The sequence below is a fragment of the Heteronotia binoei genome, chromosome 19 (assembly GCF_032191835.1).
Source record: "Heteronotia binoei isolate CCM8104 ecotype False Entrance Well chromosome 19, APGP_CSIRO_Hbin_v1, whole genome shotgun sequence".
In the NCBI taxonomy this organism is placed as follows: Eukaryota; Metazoa; Chordata; class Lepidosauria; order Squamata; family Gekkonidae; genus Heteronotia; species Heteronotia binoei.
Genome location: NC_083241.1, coordinates 5,639,410 through 5,659,421, shown reverse-complemented (window position 1 = coordinate 5,659,421; position 20,012 = coordinate 5,639,410). Strand labels below are relative to the sequence as shown.

Genomic DNA, 20,012 nt, shown 5'->3' with positions numbered 1-20,012 from the left:
ACAGTTTTGATATTTTATGTGTGAACGCTCTCTCGCGTCCCCCCACCTTTGGAATCCTTTTGAAGTAAGCCTTGAAAGTTTTGTATCAATGTATCAGTTTCATTCTTCTCAAGAAATGGCTTCGGCCAAAGTATCGGCCTATCAATAAACGTAGTCTTTGTATCAACTTCGACTCGTCATTGAACCCGCATGCTTGACCCCCTGCTTTGCTTCCAAGATCTAACGAGAATGGGCTAGACGGGGACCCTCGAAAGATAGAAGTTGTTCAAGATGGTGCTTTGAACTATGTGTAACCCAGAAGCAATTCTTTAGGCCTCAGCCAAGACTGGTATTTGAACCACCACCAAAAAGCAGGATTTCCTTTTCTTAAAAAATAATATTTTCCCCCCCCCCTCCCCCAGGTAATGATTGAAGCAGAACCCCTGATGAATCCTCCGCACCGATGCAACGTCGTGGATGAGAACAGTTCAGTTTCTGCCTGCCCGAAGGCCTGGGTCGAACCGACGTTCACACTTGCCGCCAAGGTCCGGGTGGTCATCACCAGCTGCTTCTTCGTGTTTGCTACGTGCAGCAACGCCGTCGTCTTCGCCAGCGTCGCGAGGAAGCGGCGCAAATCCCACGTCCAGCTGCTCATTCTGAGCTTAACTGTGGCAGACTTGCTGGTCACGGTGGCCGTCATGCCCTTGGACGCCGTGTGGAACGTCACCGTGCAGTGGTATGCGGGAGACGGCCTGTGCAAAATCCTGAACTTCCTGAAGCTCTTTGCCATGTACTCGGCCGCGCTGGTGCTGGTGGTGATCAGCCTAGACCGTCATGCTGCCATCCTGCACCCCTTCTCCTTCGCTAATTCCAACCACCGGAACCGCATCATGCTCTGCATCGCGTGGGTTCTGAGCGTCTTGCTGGCTTCTCCCCAGGTAAAGGAGTAGGGTTGCCAAGTCCAATTTAAGAAATATCTGGGGACTTTGGGGGTGGAGCCAGGAGACTTTGGGGGTGGAGCCAGGAGACATTAGGGGTGGAGCCAGGAGACTTTGGGGGTGGGGCCAGGAGACTTTGGGTGTGAAGCCGGGAGACATTAGGGGTGGGGCCAGGAGACTTTGGGGGTGGAGCCAGGAGACTTTGGGGGTGGGGCCAGGAGACATTAGGGGCGGAGCCAGGAGACTTTGGGGGTGGGGCCAGGAGACATGAGGGGTGGAGCCAGGAGACATTAGGGGTGGAGCCAGGAGACTTTGGGGGTGGAGCCAGGAGACATGAGAGGTGGAGCCAAGATCGAGGCTGTAACAAGCATCATTGAACTCCAAAGGGAGTTCTGGCCATCACATTGAAAGGGACGGCACACCTTTTCAGTGCCTTCCTTCTACAGGAAATTATGAAGGATCGGGGCACCTTCTTTTGGGGCTCATAGAATTGGACGCCCTGGTCCAATCTTTTTGAAACTTGGGGGGTATTTTGGGGAGAGGCACTTGATGCTATGCTGAAAATTTGGTGTCTCTACCCCAAAAGACAGCCCCCCCCCAGAACCCCAGATACCCGCAGATCAATTCTCCATGATTTTCTATGGGAATAAATCTCCATAAGGAATAATAAGAGTTCCCAGCAGACATTTCCCTGATGACCCTGAAGTGGGGGGAGGGTCTCCAAACCGGGGGATCCCCTGGCCCCACCTGGGGATTGGCAACCCTATAAAGGAGGACAAATGGCAGGCCTGATTGTGGAGTGGTTAGAGCAGGGGTCCTCTGTCCTTTTGAGCTTGCTGGTCCCTTTGGAATACTTGCACAGAGTGGTGGGTGCAGCTTCAAAATGACTGCCACAAAATGGCTGCCACATGACTTACCTTCAGTCACACAGTGAAGAGCAGGGTTGCTAGGTCCCACTTGGGAAATATCTGAGAATTTTGGGGGTGGAGCCAGAGACTTTGGGGGTAAAGCCAGGAGATTTTCCCATTCCCTAAATTAAAAATATATATACAGCAGTGCAGTTCCCCAAATACAGTCTTCCTCCTCCTATTTTTTTTTTGCCTACCCTAGCAACTGCACTTCCACTAAATGAAAGTGAAATTTGTCACACCACCACAAGTCCCCTTGTCAGGCTTTGGAAGCATTTTCAAGCATGGCTTTCTAAAGGAACACACACGCACACTCACAAAGCAGACAAAATAGAGTTTGCAAGCCCAGACTGGTGATCTCACTGGGGCAATTTACTCATTGGAGTTGCTGAATGTAACCATCTGCTGTATTTCAACCAGTTTCTTCAGACAGGAACAGGAAAGGAGAGCAGCCTAGGGGGTGGAGTTTTCCTCCATCCAATAATCAGGTTCTAGCTAACTCTTTCCTATCCGTTTTACTATAGAAACAACTTCTGAAATGAATGCAAAACAGAGGGGCTCTGCCTTTCTCACAGCTTCAGCCACTGGTAGCTCTGCTTGCCCCGCCCTTTGCTTTCCTGCTGCTGAGAGTTAAAGGCACACACACACACACATATTCCAAAACACAAATAATTGTAAGCCTCTTCTAAGCCCGCTGAGGTTTAAAGGCACATGATGGCTGTTGGGGCCGGGCTGCCCCCCCAGTCAGCTGGCTGGCTGGCAGAGGGGGGGAGCATGCAAAATTGGGGGATCCTCCAGTGGGACCCGGGGACTGGCAAGCCTAGTGAAGAGCCGCGCTCTATGGCAGCAGCTGCTGTCAAAGGAACGATTTTAAAAATCTGTACAGCCTCTCGAATCTGTAATGGCCAATCAGAAGCCTTGCCAAGCAAAAGGTCCACCTTTCTAAAAAAAAATTTCAAAGGCACCAGGAAAGGTGTTGGGGGGTACCATGGTGACCCAAGGACACCATGTTGTTGGGGACCCATGAGTTATAGAGTCAAGATCTGGGAGACCCAGGTTCAAATCCCTGCTCTGCCTACAGAAATTCAGGTGGTGATCTTTCACACGGACATCTGAGCTCTTTCCCCGTTGTCCGTTTCAGCTCTTCATCTTCCACCTTCACACCATCCCAGGAGTCAACTTCACCCAGTGTGTGACGCACGGGAGCTTTCGGGAGCACTGGCAAGAGACCACCTACAATATGTTCACCTTCGCGACCCTCTACGTCACCCCGCTGAGCGTGATGATCATTTGCTACGTCCGCATCTTGTTTGAGATCAGCAAGCAGCTGAAAATCAATAAAAGTGAGCCCGCTAGACTTCTGTGTCTGGAGTGAGACAGGTGCTTTTTGGCAGGAAACAGGAGTGGAGTTTCACAGGAGTGGAGGAATTTAGGGGGAGGGGTTTGTGAGTTTCCTGCATTGCGCAAGGGGTTGGACTAGACGACCCTGGAGGTCGCTTCCAACTTTATGATTCTGTGGAGCTTTGGAACCGATAAATCAGAGGTGTCAAACTCAGTCATGAGGGCTGGATCTGACATAAATGAGACGTTGGGCAAAGCCATGTCAGGTTGGGACGGGCCATGTTGGGCCAGGCCATGTGTATACCTATTTAAGATAAGGTAGCAGACATATAAACTTAATAAAGTATACAGACAAACACAAATATATATTTTTTTAAAAAAATGTAAAATATGCTTAAAACTTTGGCACTCAGTCTTAAAGGTGCTTTCTTTGTATCTCTCCCATGGGATCAAGAGAATGGGGCAAAGGAAACTCTGGCTCTTTCCTTCCTTCCCTAGGGGGACTGGAAGGGAGCCTCAGCCAATAGAAGGAAGAGAGACTTGGCTCAGTAGGTCTGCTGTGCGATTGAGAGAGCCTGGCAAAGCAAGCTCTGCCTCCCCACCTTCCTCCCCAAGGGAGGGGTCTCAGTCAATGGAGAAAATAGAGGCTTTGCTCTGAAACTCCTGTGTGATTGAGCAAGCCTTCCAAAGCAAGCTGTTCTGCAGAAGGAAGCAAGAGAGAGGGAGAAGGAAGCTGATGACAGCCAGTTGCTCGGGGGGGGGGGGGCTGATAGGAGCTCTCCGGGACCTGATTCGGCCCCAAGGCTGCATGTTTGACACCCCTGCTCTAAATTTTATTGCGCTCTTTCTTCCTTACACCCCCCCACAAACACTTGCTTCTGGGCTCCATTGTTCAAACCCCCCGGGGAGAATTTTGCTGAACTCTAAGATTTGACAAACTTTCCAATATTTCCCCCCCTTAAAAAATGGGAACATAACCATCCAAAACATATAAAGTAGAGAGATGGAAATCTTCATCATGCCACTGTTGACACATAGGAGAAAGTTTGGTGTAGTGGTTAAGTGTGCGGACTCTTATCTGGGAGAACTGGGTTTGATTCCCCACTCCTCCACTTGCACCAGCTGGAATGGCCTTGGGTCAGCCAGAGCTCTCTTATCTGGGAGAACTGGGTTTGATTCCCCACTCCTCCACTTGCACCTGCTGGAATGGCCTTGGGTCAGCCAGAGCTCTCTTATCTGGGAGAACTGGGTTTGATTCCCCACTCCTCCACTTGCACCTGCTGGAATGGCCTTGGGTCAGCCAGAGCTCTCTTATCTGGGAGAACCGGGTTTGATTCCCCACTCCTCCACTTGCAGCTGCCGGAATGGCCTTGGGTCAGCCAGAGCTCTCTTATCTGGGAGAACCGGGTTGGATTCCCCACTCCTCCTGCTAGCATGGCCTTGGGTCAGCCATAGCTCTGGCAGAGGTTGTCCTTGAAAGGGCAGCTGCTGTGAGAGCCCTCTCCAGCCCCACCCACCTCACAGGGTGTCTGTTGTGGGGGAGGAAGGTAAAGGAGATTGTGAGCCGCTCTGAGACTCTTCGGAGTGGGGGGCGGGATATAAATCCAATATCTTCATCTAGCTCACAGGGTGTCTGTTGTGGGGGAGGAAGGGAAAGGAGATTGTGAGCCGCTCTGAGACTCTTCGGAGTGGAGGGCGGGATATAAATCCAATATCTTCATCTACCTCACAGGGTGTCTGTTGTGGGGGAGGAAGGGAAAGGAGATTGTGAGCCGCTCTGAGACCCTTCAGAGTGGAGGGCGGGATATAAATCCAATATCTTCGTCTACCTCACAAGGTGTCTGTTGTGGGGGAGGAAGGGAAAGGAGATTGTGAGCCGCTCTGAGACTCTTCGGAGTGGAGGGCGGGATGTAAATCCAATATCTTCTTCATCTTCATCTTCTTCTTAAAAGTATGATGGGAGTAAGGTTTTGTGGTGACAATTATCAATCAAGAAGCATTTTAAGGGAGATGCTGAGCTGATATAATTGAGTACACCTTCCAGTGCTGTCGGGGGTGGGTAGCATAGGCAAATGAGTTACGCGAATGAATTGTGCCAATGAGCTCTAGCACCTCTTTTTCTACAAAATGACCTCCGATTCTAAAGTGATGCAGAATTTCCATGGTGGAGAGAGAAAATCGATAGTATGCATGTTAACCCTGTGACCTATTTGTATCTGTGAGCAGCGACTCACAAACGTTCCGACCCTGCCACAAATGTTGTTAGCCTTTAAGGAACTACTGGATTCTTGCTCTTTTCTACCCACTGTTAAACACTGTCAAAATCTGTATTTACTTACTCATTTATACGCTGTCATTCTCCCCAGAGCAGCTTATGCTTTTCTCCTCTCCTCCGTTTCAGCCTTAAAATGAGAGCCAGGTTGGTGTAGTGGTTAAGCGTGTGGACTCTTATCAGGGAGAACCGGGTTTGATTCCCACTCCTCCACTTGTACCTGCTGGAATGGCCTTGGGTCAGCCATAGCTCTGGCACAGCTGTCCTTGAAAGGGCAGCTTCTGGAAGAGCTGTCTCAGCCCCACCTACCTCCCAGGGTGTCTGTTGTTGGGAGAGGAAGGGAAAGGAGATTGTAAGCTGCTTTCCTTTGGGTAGTGAAGGGTGGGGTATAAATCCAACATACCTGCGGGACTGTCTCTTCCCATATATGCATTGGAGGTCGCTTCATTTGGCCTCCCAAGATCTTTTGACCATCCCCAGCCCAAGAGATGCCCGTCTTGCCTCTGCCAGGCCCCGACCTGGTGGAATCAGCTTCCTGTGGAGATCTGGGCCCTACCTGGCTTATTAGCCTTTCGTAGGGCCTGTAAAATGGAGCTGTTCTGCAGCTGGTATCTATCTATTAGATCGGTTGGCCTTGTCAGACTTTGGAACATCAAACAAGAACGAATCATTTTGTTTCAAAATTAATCCATTTATTTGAGAACAAACGGTCTGGGATAGAAGCAGATTGAGTTTGATACATTCCAAGGCTACTCGGGCCTTTTTGTAAGATACACGTAGCATAACAATAAAACCATTCTCACACTCAGGGAGACAGTTGTCTGTTCCCATACTCCCTTATCTCATTCCCAGGAAGGCTCCCTGCTGGTTACCTTGAGGCATGCCATCTTCAAAGGCTTAAAGCGCCTGTGAATGCCAAGTGAGAAATTCCTCCCATGGGTTTTACAACGGTCCCTCTCTGTTTGAAATGCGCATCTTTAATTCCAGGGTTAGTAATAGCAAACAAAATGGTGTTAGTCAGGTCAAGAGAACATATCTAAATACTATACCGTCTAAGCAGTTAGAATGTCTGACAGGCCTCCCCTACTGTGTTGTCTTGCTGTACCATCCTGCTGTATCATCTTCTTATGCCATCTTGCTGGACCATCCAGTTGTACTTTTGCTAAATACTGTAGCTGGTTTTTATTATGATGCTGCCGTGATTTTACTGTGATCTGATTTTATTATGATGTGCTCTGCTCTGAGCCCCCACGGGGGAATGGGCAGATAATAATAATAATTAATACTAATAATAAATCTCATCATCATCTCTTCTCTTCTTCTTAACGCAACCATTAAGTAGATCAGGCTGGGGGGGAAAGGACTAGCCCAAGGTGCAATCTTCCAGGGCAGAGCCAGGATTAGAATCTGGGTCTTCCAAATCCTAGCCTAAAATGCTAACCATGCTTTTCTTTAGAAAATATTAGCAAACAGTTTCAAAGGACAGCTGTAGTGAAATTCTTGTCGGTCTTTAAGGCTACTTGACTCTATTGGTAAACAGCAGGAGAGCCAGTTTGGTGTAGTGGTTAAGTGTGCGGACTCTTATCTGGGAGAACCGGGTTTGATTCCCCACTCCTCCACTTGCACCTGCTGGAATGGGCTTGGGTCAGCCATAGCTCTCTTATCTGGGAGAACCGGGTTTGATTCCCCACTCCTCCACTTGCACATGCTGGAATGGCCTTGGGTCAGCCAGAGCTCTCTTATCTGGGAGAACCGGGTTTGATTCCCCACTCCTCCACTTGCACCTGCTGGAATGGGCTTGGGTCAGCCATAGCTCTCTTATCTGGGAGAACCGGGTTTGATTCCCCACTCCTCCACTTGCACATGCTGGAATGGCCTTGGGTCAGCCAGAGCTCTCTTATCTGGGAGACCCGGGTTTGATTCCCCACTCCTCCACTTGCAGCTGCTGGAATGGCCTTGGGTCAGCCAGAGCTCTCTTATCTGGGAGAACCGGGTTTGATTCCCCACTCCTCCACTTGCACATGCTGGAATGGCCTTGGGTCAGCCAGAGCTCTCTTATCTGGGAGACCCGGGTTTGATTCCCCACTCATCCACTTGTTAGCCATAGCTCTGGCAGAGGTTGTCCTTGAAAGGGCAGCTGCTGTGAGAGCCCTCTCCAGCCCCACCCACCTCACAGGGTATCTGTTGTGGGGGAGGAAGGTAAAGGAGATTGTGAGCCGCTCTGAGACTCTTCGGAGTGGAGGGCGGGATATAAATCCAATATCTTCATCTACCTCACAGGGTGTCTGTTGTGGGGGAGGAAGGGAAAGGAGATTGTGAGCCGCTCTGAGACTCTTCGGAGTGGAGGGCGGGATATAAATCCAATATCTTCATCTACCTCACAGGGTGTCTGTTGTGGGGGAGGAAGGGAAAGGAGATTGTGAGCCGCTCTGAGACTCTTCGGAGTGGAGGGCGGGATATAAATCCAATATCTTCATCTACCTCACAGGGTGTCTGTTGTGGGGGAGGAAGGGAAAGGAGATTGTGAGCCGCTCTGAGACTCTTCGGAGTGGAGGGCGGGATATAAATCCAATATCTTCTTCTTCTTCTTCTACCTTCAGGGCATTTTTTGCAGAAAAGACCCAGGAGGAACTCATTTGCCTATTAGGCCACACCCCTGACATCACCATTGTTTCACACAGGACTTCTTGTAGAAAAGTCCAGGGGATACTCATTTGCATATTAGGCCACACCCCCTGACACTAAGCCAGCAGGAACTGTGCTCCTGTACGTCCCTGCTCCAAAAAAAAAAAGCCCTGTTAGAAACAGTAAAATGGTTACTAGAGACTTGAGTTTAAAATCATTTTGAAAAGTTAACAAAATAGATTGGTCCTTTAGAAGTTAGCAATCGTGCCTGTTCCATTCCATTTACTCCTTGGCAGGCCTTGAATTCAGCAGGCGCTCACAGGAGCACAGCTCCTGAACCTTTCTGAGGGTTCCCCCTCCTCCTTCCCACCTACCTTGTCCACTGAATAGGAGGTGCAGCTGCATAACAAGCCCTGGATTAGGAGAGCGGGCAGCCAGCCAGACACCAGGGGCAGCCCAGGAGAGCCTCAGGTGAGCAAGGCCTGCTTCGGCTGGATGGATCTCTATGTCACCTTGTGTGCTTTGAAGCAAACTCTGGTGTTTGAAATGTTTATTTACTCTGCTATTGGGAATGTTCATTTATTGCTCACTAACCCCATAATTCTGTACCTGACTAACACTAGTGTCTTATAGGCTTCCCAATCCCCAGGTCCCAGCGGGAGATCCCCTGGTTTTACAGGCTTCCCCCCTCCCCCAGCCAGCTGGCCGGCGGGGGAAGCTCCACCCCCACAGCCATTATGCACCTCCAGGAACGATTCCCATAGGGAATTATGGGGAATTGATCCGCGGGTGTCAGGGGCTCTGGGGGGCTGTTTTTTGAGGTAGAGGTGCCAAATTTTCCATATAGCATCTAGTGCCTCTCCCCAAAATACCTCCCAAGTTTCAAAAGGATTGGACCAGGGGGTCCAATTCTATGAGCCCCAAAAGAAGGTGCCCCTATCCTTCATTATTTTCTATGGAAGGAAGGCATTCTAAAAGGTGTGCTGTCCCTTTAAATGCGATGGCCAGAACTCCCTTGGAGTTCAATTATGCTTGTCAGACTCACAGCCTTGCTCCTGGCTCCGCCCCAATGTCTCCTGGCTCCACCCCCAAAGTCTCCTGGCTCCACCCCCAAAGTCCCCAGATATTTCTTGAATTGGACTTGGCAACCCTAGTGTCTTAGTAGAACGTGAAGGAGGGGGAAAGGGAGAGTAATCTAGGCGCCAGAGGCCAACAAGGTCTTTGAAGTGCAAAACATCCAGCCGTTTCTCAAGCGCCTACAAGGACAGGATGGGAAGGGAGGCTCAGCCTGGCTGTGGGAACGATAAGGAATGTGTGAATGCAACTTTATTATGAGAACTGATTTAAAGCCCCTCGCTTTGACGTATATCCATAAATAGCTATGCTTTCGCCTTGCCTGTTATCAGTATCATTAGACCTGTGTAGAGAGTAGCATTGTAGTAATCTAATAAAAGGAAACTTAGTTTTGAACAAAGACAAGTCTCTTTATTCTGAAACTTCAATGCCCCCTTCGCTGACACGCTAGCCAGCCCAAGCAGGCCTCACTCGCCCGGGGCTCTCTTTTCTTGCGTAGGGTTGCTTTTGGCTGATGGGAGGGGGCAGCGTATGCTAATGAGCTATGCTAATGAGCTCCACCACCTATTTTTCTACAAATTGACCCCTGCTCCTTGGTCACTCTCCCTGCAGGTCTTTCCAGAGGCAAAGACGACCACATTTCCAAGGCCCGCATGAAGACTCTCAAAATGACTATTGTGATCGTGGCGTCTTTCATCGTCTGCTGGACCCCGTATTACCTCCTGGGCTTGTGGTACTGGTTCCAGCCAGACATGATCCGTCAGATGCCCGAATACATCAACCACTTCCTGTTTCTTTTCGGCTTGCTGCACACCTGCACAGACCCCATCATTTACGGGCTCTACACCCCCTCCTTCCGAGAGGACGTGAAGACCTGCCTCCGGAGCCTCGAGCTGGCAGTGAGCCGGCAGAGGAGAAGGAAACTCGCGCCCGTTTCTCAGAAGAAGAGAGATTACCATGACAGCGGGGTGCTGCCTTCGAGCGCTTCCAATGGAGGAACTCTGAACACAGTGTGTTGAAGGCAATACTTGCCATTCCAGGACAGATTAGCACACAATTGTTTGGGCTACGTGTTGACTTGAAAACTTGCAGCTGAGGGTATGAACGAGCACCATTAAAAAGGTGTAAGCCCCTTGTTAGATGCTTCCTTTTGCACATGGCAAGCCGTCACTTCTTCCCCCAAAGAATCGTTAACGCTTGGAACTCATTGCTGCAGGAAGTGGCGACAGCCACAAACATAAACGGCTTCGAGAGGGGATTGGATGGATATATGGAGCAGAGGTCCGTGAGTGGCTATTAGCCACGAGGTATAGATGGAGCTCTCGTGTCGGGGCAGTGATGCTCTGTCTTCTTGGTGCTGGAGGGGTGGGGGGGCAACAGTGGGAGGGCTTCTGGAGTTCTGGCCCCACTGGTGGACTTCCTGATGGCACCTGGGTTTTGACCACTGTGTAGGGTTGCCAAATCCAATTTAAGAAATATCTAGGGACTTTGGGGGTGGAGCCAGGAGAGTTTGGGGGTGGAGCCAGGAGACATTGTGGTGGAGCCAAGATCAAGGCTGTGACAAGCATAATTGAACTCCAAAGGGAGTTCTGGCCATCACATTTAAAGGGACTGCACACATTTTCAATGCCTTCTTTCCATAGGAAATAATGAAGGGTAGGGGCACCTTCTTTTGGGGCTCATAGAATTGGACCCCCTGGTCCAATATTTTTGAAACTTGGCTTGTATTTTGGGGAGAGGCACTAGATGCTATACTGAAAATTTGGTGCCTCTAGCTCAAAAAATAACCCCCCCCCAGAGCCCCAGATACCCGCGGATCAATTCTCCATGATTTTCTATGGGAATAAATCTCCCTAGGGAATAATAGCGTTCCCAGCAGACATTTCCCTCCCCTCCCCCTGCTTTCTGACGACCCTGAAATGGGGGGAGGGTCTCCAAACCGGGGGATCCCCTGCCCCCACCTGGGGATTGGCAACCCTACCACTGTGTGACACAGAGTGTTGGACTGGATGGGCCACTGGCCTGATCCAACATGGCTTTTCTGAAAAGCTTTGCAGAACACAAGAGAAGAACTTGCGACCACCACAGCGCTCATGGGCAAAATGTAGAGGACTGTTGGTCTAAAGTCTGTTTCTATCAGCACCTCTAGAGGAACAGAAGGCTCTTAGGCTCAGAGGTAAATTCCGCTATTAGGCTTAAGGGGTGTCAAACTGTGGCTCTCAGAGGCCAAGTACATTTCAAAATATTGGCCTTGATGAACCTATCTCATGCGCCAGCTTTGTTCTAACCGTGCGCGTCGCTGTTGTTTTGGAGAGGCAGGGCTGTTCCGGCTGGTTTGGATTTTGTTAGCACATCAAACTCATAGGTGAGCATCAGGCAACAAGAACCCTTGGAGTGCTGCAATTCGGGAAGGGCGGGTTTGTTTCCATCGCTGCACAGGACATGGGATTGGCACGTGACAACCGCTGGCAGGTAGACGAGAGCCAAGAAAGGAAAGGATTTAACCAGGCCCCGCCGAGCCCTTTATACTCGAACGTGTTAACAGCGGCACCGTAATAAATGCAACTTATGAGATTTAGTAACAATTGCTTGTGTCATGAGTGCAGCTGTAAGCAGGCCATGGGCAAGTACAAGCATGCCCAGAGGTCTTTGGGCCAGAACAGAATATTCTACCCTCCTCGTGCAGGCAGGAGCTGGAATTACAGCTCTCCAACCTCTAAGGGGAGAGCAGGACCAGACTCTGACTTTGAATTAGGGTTGCCAAGTCCAATTCAAGAAATATCTGGGGACTTTGGGGACGGGGCCAGGAGAGTTTGGGGGTGGAGCCAGGAGACATTGGGGTGGAGCCAAGATCAAGGCTGTGACAAGCATCATTGAACTCCAAAGGGAGTTCTGGCCATCACGTTTAAAGGGACGGCACACCTTTTCAATGCCTTCCTTCCATAGGAAATAATGAAGGATAGGGGCACCTTCTTTTGGGGCTCATAGAATTGGACCCCCAATTTTGAAACTTGGGGGTTATTTTGGGAAGAGGCATTAGATGCCATACTGAAAATTTGGTGCCTCTACCCCAAAAAACAGCCCCTCGAGAGCCCCAGATACCCACGGATCAATTCTCCATGATTTTCTATGGGAATAAATCTCCATAGAGAATAAGAGAGTTCCCAGCAGACATTTCCCTCCCCCCTCCCCTGCTTTCTGATGACCCTGAAGTGGGGGGAGGGCCTCCAAACCGGGGGATCCCCTGCCCCCACCTGGGGATTGGCAACCCTACTTTGAATACACACCTGCATTGATTGCCTCTTAAGCCTGCCTGGAGTTTTTTAGGAGAGCATTGCCTTCTCTTCTAGGAATAATACAAAGCATCAACTGGCAGCGGGAGCCAACTATCCACCGTACAGGCAATATTTTCTGTAAACAAACACTGTGGTTGGGAGGGACGATGGCTCAGTGGTAGAGCATCTGCTTGGTAAGCAGAAGGTCCCAGGTTCAATCCCCAGCATCTCCAACTAAAAAGGGTTCAGGTAAATAGGTGTGGAAAACCTCAGCTTAAGACCCTGGAGAGCCATGAATGGGGCTGTGGCTCAGTGGTCGAGCATCTGCTTGGTAAGCAGAAGGCCCCAGGTTCAATCCCCGGTATCTCCAACTAAAAAGGGTCCAGGCAAATAGGCGTGAAAAACCTCCACTTGAGACCCTGGAGAGCAGGGGAGGGAGGGTGGCTCAGTGGTAGAGCATCTGCTTGGTAAGCAGAAGGTTGCAGGTTCAATCCCCAGCATCTCCAACTAAAAAGGGTCCAGGCAAATAGGCATAAAAAACCTCAGCAAGAGACCCTGGAGAGCCATGAATGGGGCTGTGACTCAGGGGTAGAGCATCTGCTCAGTAAGCAGAAGGCCCCAGGGTCAATCCCCGGCATCTCCAACTAAAAAGAGTCCAGGCAAGTAGGCATGAAAAAACCTCAGCTTGAGACCCTGGAGAGCCGCTGCCAGTCTGAGTAGACAGTTCTGACTTTGATGGACCCAGGCCCTGATTCAGTAGAAGGCAGCTTCAGAGGTTGCTATCCTCAATTGGAGGAAGGACAAGATGGCCTGAAATAGCTCCAAAAACTGGGTAGCGGGCCAAACTTGCCTTAGCACTGGTTGATGGAGCTGACCCTCTAGCAACATCAAGGGTTGCCCCTGCAAAGCTACTCAGCTGGGTCTCAGTCAAACAGCCCTGAAGGGGCCACCAGAGGTCCTGGGGTTCAGAGTGGGATGGTTCCTGGCCACAATGGGCCTTGTTGTGGGAACTCCTTTGCATATTAGGCCACACCGCCCTAATATAGTCAATCCTCCAAGAGCTAATAGTACGGGGCCGACTGTAAGCTCCAGGAGGATTGGCTACATCAGGGGTGTGGCCTAATATGCAAAGGAGCCCCTGCTAGAATTCCAAGCTCTCGGAGGATTGGCTACATCAGGGGTGTGTGGCCTAATATGCAAAGGAGCCCCTGCTAGAATTCCAAGCTCTCGGAGGATTGGCTACATCAGGGCTGTGTGGCCTAATATGCAAAGGAGCCCCTGCTAGAATTCCAAGCTCTCGGAGGATTGGCTACATCAGGGGTGTGTGGCCTAATATGCAAAGGAGCCCCTGCTAGAATTCCAAGCTCTCGGAGGATTGGCTACATCAGGGCTGTGTGGCCTAATATGCAAAGGAGCTTTGCTCAAACCTCCTGAGAATTTTGAACTCTTAAGATTTGAGAAATAGAGCCCTGCGGTGTAGACTGGTAACGCTGCAGTGCTGTAGTCAAAGCTTTGCCTACGACCTGAGTTCGATCCCGGCGGAAGCTGGGTTCAGGTAGCCGGCTCAAAGCTGACTCAGCCTTCCAGCCTTTTGAGGTCGGTAAAATGAGCCCCCAGCTTGCTGGGGAGAAAGTGGAGATGACTGGAGAAGGCAGTGACAAACCACCCTGTAACAAAGTCTGCCGTGAAAACGTCACGATGCGACGTCACCGCATAGTCGTAGTGTACCAATGAGTTATGGAAATGTTGTGCTAATGAGCTCCAGCTATGGTTGCCAGGTCTGTTGGAGAATACCTGGAGGCTTTGGGGGTGGAGCCAGGAGAGGTGGGGTTTGAGGAGGGGAGGGGCCTCAGCATGGTCCAATGCCACAGAGCCCCGCCCTTCAAAGCAGCCATTTTCCTCCAGGGGAGCTGATCTCCGGCAGCTGGAGATCACTTGGAAAAGTGGGAGATCTCCAGGCCTCACCTGGAGGCTGGCAGAGCTACCTCCAGCACCTCTTTTTCTACTAAATGTACACCCCACATTCCTATTGCAAGGAGAAAAACAGATGAGTCGCCAGTGCATTTTTATTTACATCCTTTTTCCCCCAGTTGGGTCTTAGCTCATCCTCCTCCTCTCCTCCTCCACTCACAGCTACCTCCCTGCAAGGGAGCCCAGATCATCCAGAGCTTCCATGGCAGAAGTGGGGTCTCAAACCCGGGTCCCTTCAGATCTTAGTTCAGCACTCTGTCCACACCACGGCAGGTCTCGCTGGAGGTCTTCCTGTGAGCCGCCTCATATGCACACACACTGTTTTTTGGAAATGACATTGGGGAGCGTTTTTATTTGGCAGGGGGAATCGATGCTTTTGGGGTAGGAAGCCCAGAGAAATAGCCTTTGTGGCTTAGAAGAAGCCCTTGAGTGCTGGCTGCAATGACAACAAAGGCCAGTGCACAAGCAGAACAGAAAAACAACCGTGCAATATCAATGCACTGATAAAGCAGTATATACCAAAAACTCGTCTATTGTCTCAATAAACATACATCGTGAACTACTTAGGAAAAGGTCCAGCGATACCCGATGATTAGTATAACTGTCCAAAACGTGGAAGGACCACAAGTCCTCAAAAAGGTGTGCTTAGCAATGCTTTGTTTCTATATCATTGCTTCTTCCGGCTAGCTTCCAGCTAGCCTTCCAAGATGGAGCCTGAAATAAACATCACGCCATCATTAACATTAATATAACTGAGATAGCAATGAGAAGAGACTATTTTAGACCCATTTTAGACTGTTTTAGATTATATAAAAATTTAATGGTAAATTGTATTGAATTGTATAATTGTTTTATCGTTCAACATGGCTTTTGCCATACCTTGCAAGCCGCCCTGAGCCTGCCTCGGCGGGGAGGGCAGGGTATAAATAAAAATTTTATTATTATTATTATTCTGTATCTTCTACAAGGCGATCATGTAGAAGAGCATTTTTAGGACCAACTTACGTGGCGCAGAGCGGTAAAGCTGCAGTACTTCAGTTCAAACTCTCTGTTCACGACTCAAGTTCAATCCCGGCGGAAGCTGGGTTCAGATCGCCGGCTCGAGGTTGACTCAGCCTTCCATCCTTCCGAAATCAATACTCAGCTTGCGGGGGGGGGACGGAGTGGAGATGACCGAGGAAGCCAATGGCAAACCACCCTGTAAAAAGTTTGCTGTGAAAACGTCGTGATGCGACATCACCCGAGAGTCGGAAACGACTGCTGCTTGCACAGGGAACTGACTACCTTTGCCTTTTTACACTTGAGGACTCCACCTTATTTTTACTTTGAACACCGGGCGCAAAGCATTGCTGAGCACATCTGTTCGAGGACTGTTGGGGTCCTGCCATTATTTGGACACTTACACTATTGCTGGAGCTTTTGCTTTTTGGTATGCATTGCTTTATCCGTGGATTGATATTGCGCAGTTGTTGAATGACGAAGCATCTCACTCACAGTGGAGAGGGGTGGGGGACAGAGGGGAATGGGAAAGGAAACACACAGCTGGAGAACCAGACGAAGAGGGTCAGCATGGAACTGAGGGTTTGCGCAGATAGCGCTGTCTAGTTCACAGGTAGCTTTGAAGTGCTCTTTCAAGCGGGTGCAGAAACTAGGATCAGAACCCCCTGGCCTGGGCAGTTAATTCATGCTTTTTTGGGGAGGGGGGGGCTGTGGCCTTGGTTTCCAAGTGCAGCTTCCCACCCCTATTCCACAGCGTGAAACAGGAACAATGTTACTTTGTGCAGGAAGAATAGACTTTTAATGGCCGGAGTGCTTTCTGGTGTATCTACTGAAATAGCTTTCACTAATCAGCTTGTGAGGCACGGCTAACGTCACCTGCGTTTCACAAAATGGTGCAACTGCAGTAGACAGCGGCGCAGGCAGGATTCAAACTCACGTCCTTCGGTATGTATGTTTCAAGGAACTTGATTCCCATGTGTATACAAAAGACAAACGAGAAACTGCTTCCGCAATCAGCCCTCGACCTCTGCTAGGCAAACCAAAGTGACGTTTTTATTGTCCTCCCTTCTCCAAACGCCTGTTCCTATCCTTTACCACCACCCCCCCCCCAAAAAAATCTTAGAAAATAGACAGGAACACAGAATTATGCTTCATATATTGTACTTTTAAAAAGGTTAGCTGCCCTGGGGGCGGCCAATCACACACTAGCACTTATTTAGCTCAGAGGACCTTGCTTAGGTAACCCCGCCCTCTTTTGATATGAGGTCATTTCTGCTTCCTGTACAGAAGCCGGGGCTTACCCAGCCAGAGGCACAGTTCTTTGTGAGAGAGCCAAAGCAGCCTGCAGCGCTCGCCTATTACAGATCTGGTTCAAGAACGTGGAAGAGGCGGAGGGGAGCGTCTGTATAGAACCAAGAAATGAATGCAAAGCAGCCTGCTGGACCCAGAATGGGCTCCCAAGACAGCTGGAAGATGGAAAAGCCAAGAAAGTTATTCTGTCTGGCAGACAAAAGTCTTTGGTGATCCTATTCTGCTTCAGAAAGGCCCGTCTCAAAATGGAGGGTGGAGAAGAGGTATTGGACATATATATGGACATATGAAGCTGCCTTATACTGCATCAGACCCTCGGTCCATCAAAGTCAGTCTTGTCTACTCAGACTGGCAGCGGCTCTCCAGGGTCTCAAGCGGAGGTTTTTCACACCTATTTGCCTGGACCCTTTTTAGTTGGAGATGCCAGAGATTGAACCTGGGACCTTCTGCTTACCAAGCAGATGCTTTGTCACTGAGCCACAGCCCCATTCATGGCTCTCCAGGGTCTCCAGCTGAGGTTTTTCACGCCTATTTGCCTGGACCCTTTTTTGGAGATGCCAGGGATTGAACCTGGGACCTTCTGCTTACCAAGCAGATGCTCTACCACTGAGCCACCGTCCCTCCCCTATTGTTCTTTTCTTTCTTTTTTTGCAGGGTTGTGCAGAAAGGCTTTGAGAGTTAATAGCAGCCTCGAAGAAAAACCAGGCAGCTCAGCCATGCAGACCCACTCTTGAGCGTACTCAAGAGGCCAGTGCGAACAGCCTCTTCCAAATGCTTGCCTACGCACCTTTACCTGAACCCCCACGCCTGCTGCGTTTTTAAATGTAGAAGATATTGAATTTAGACCCCACCCTTCACTCTGAATCTCAGAGCAGCTTACAATCTTCTTTATCTTCCTCCCCCACAACAGACACCCTGTGAGGTGGGTGGGGCTGAGAGAGCTCTCCCAGCAGCTGCCCTTTCAAGTACAACTCCTACGAGAGCTCTGGCTGGCCCGAGGCCATTCCGGCAGGTGCAAATGGAGGAGTGGGGAATCAAACTCCGTTGTCCCAGATAAGAGAGCTCTGGCTGACCCAAGGCCATTCCAGCAGCTGCAAGTGGAGGAGTGGGGAATCAAACCCGGTTCTCCCAGATAAGAGAGCTCTGGCTGACCCAAGGCCATTCCAGCAGCTGCAAGTGGAGGAGTGGGGAATCCAACCCGGTTCTCCCAGATAAGAGAGCTCTGGCTGACCCAAGGCCATTCCAGCAGCTGCAAGTGGAGGAGTGGGGAATCAAACCCGGTTCTCCCAGATAAGAGAGCTCTGGCTGACCCAAGGCCATTCCAGCAGCTGCAAATGGAGGAGTGGGGAATCAAACCCGGTTCTCCCAGATAAGAGAGCTCTGGCTGACCCAAGGCCATTCCAGCAGCTGCAAATGGAGGAGTGGGGAATCAAACCCCGTTGTCCCAGATAAGAGTCTGCACACTTAACCCCTACACCAAACTGGCTCTCTTTTACATTATTTACTTCATTCGCATCCTGTCTTTCTCCCCAAGGGGTACCAAGGCAGCTTACATCGTTCGCCTTCATTTTCTCCTCGCAACAGCCCTGCACACGAACCATCCAATGGCGGGGGGAGGCGGGGGGGGGGGGGAGAGAACCTTTCTTTTATCTGACCAACTTGTGAGTTAGCAATTGCTGGGAGGACCAAAAGCCAGCTAATGGGGGCAGAGGCACTGTGATCTGTTTTGTGCAGGTTGACATTGCTGGGAGGAGAGGCGTTCCTATCTTTTGAGGAAGATGGTTGGACTCAAAGCCTTTCAGAACAACGACCTGGCTGCAAGCAGCTAAGCGAGGCGGGCTGTTGGGAGCAGTGTCCCCTCTAAGCTGAGTTAGTGTGAGCTAGCTAGCTTGCAGTTTTTTAGCCTCCGGCTCACACATTTTTGCCTTAGCTCAGGAAGGATGATCCCAGGGCAAACCCATTCATGCAGCAGCTCACGAAGTCGAAATTTTTGCTCACCAGACTGCATGACCCATTGAGGAGGTGGAAACACTGGAACATATTCTCATTCGTTGTCCCTTCTATAAGGAAGTCGGGGACAAGACAATTATCCCTATTCTGAATCAATCTAAGGCGCTAACAGATCAAATGTCTCTGGGGAAATAGTTGATGAAATACTGGCAATTACTAGATCAGGGCTCTTTCACACATATTTTGTGTCTCTTGAAGCCTCCACCACCCCATTGGCCAGCTTGGAGAAGGCATTTCTCTCTTTAAATCACTTCGCCAAGCCAGCTGGCAGCTTGGAGAATGCATGTAAAGTTAAAGTTGCTTTCTTTCCACCTCCTTCTCCCTCTCCCGTCTATTTGCCTGCCTGCCTTCCTTCCTCAAGACATCTGACATTGTCTGGCAGCTCTCAAACATCTGACGTTTATTCTATGTGGCTCTTGCATTAAGCAAGTTTGGCCGCCCCTGGTTTAGAGTGACAGCTAGTTTTTGCGCCCAAGCGATCAAACGGAAGAATAGTTTTCAATAACAGGAGCTTTCCCTTTTGGTGTAGACTTTGTGGAGCTATGACAAATAACTACCGCTACGTACTAAAATTTCATCCACATTTTAATGCTGCTATGTTATATACGGACATGTATTTTAGTAGTATACCTCTGACAGATTTGTAGATTTTACCTTTTTATCTCTGATGGCTTTGTGCTTTTCACCTGGTCCATGACTGTAATAATAAAACTTAACTCAACTTAGCTCAAAAGACTCCACAGCTTAGAGGGAGTATTGGTCGGGAGGGGGGGAGAAGGCACAACAGTACTACACCCAAACGCCTCATTTTGGACTGTGTGAATGTTTCCCGGGAGCATCTGACATGGGCTAGCCGAAACCCTTTTCGAAAAAGCCAAATATGCTTTCACCTTCGTGGCCACACGCTCCTCCCGCTTGCTCTCAAAAGGCTTTTCAGCAAGGCCTGCGTTGGGAAGAGCGCTTGACCAATTCGAGCGAAGCTCTGTGAAAAGACACACGGCAGAGAACAACCCACCAAGAAGCCCACTTTGGACGCCCTGCGATTCTTCAGAGGCAGATACGCCCCAAGCAATGTTCCCTCTAAGCTGTGGGAGTCTTGTGACCAAAAATTCTCCTTTGTGAGCTACTGGCATCAAAGTTGTGAGCTCCTGCATAAGTCAGTTTGCTCCGAGGCCATTTTTACTGAGCTAAGACAAGAAGGTGTGAGCTGGAGGCTAAAAAATTGTGAGCTAGCTCATACCAACTCAGCTTAGAGGGAACACTGACCCCAAGCCTGCCTGTTTCCACACTATGGCTTGGCCAACTGCTT

At 49.9% G+C, this 20,012-nt stretch overlaps 1 protein-coding gene across 1 annotated transcript; it reads left to right on the top strand.

Moving 5' to 3' along the window:
- The first annotated feature begins 403 nt into the window (after positions 1-403).
- On the top strand, positions 404-10,156 carry LOC132587749 (gonadotropin-releasing hormone II receptor-like). The gene is made up of 3 exons (XM_060260107.1): positions 404-917; positions 2,967-3,168; positions 9,750-10,156. The coding sequence occupies exons 1-3, from the start codon at positions 405-407 to the stop codon at positions 10,154-10,156; spliced, it is 1,122 nt and encodes a 373-aa protein (XP_060116090.1). The 5' UTR covers position 404.
- The last annotated feature ends 9,856 nt before the right edge of the window (positions 10,157-20,012 follow it).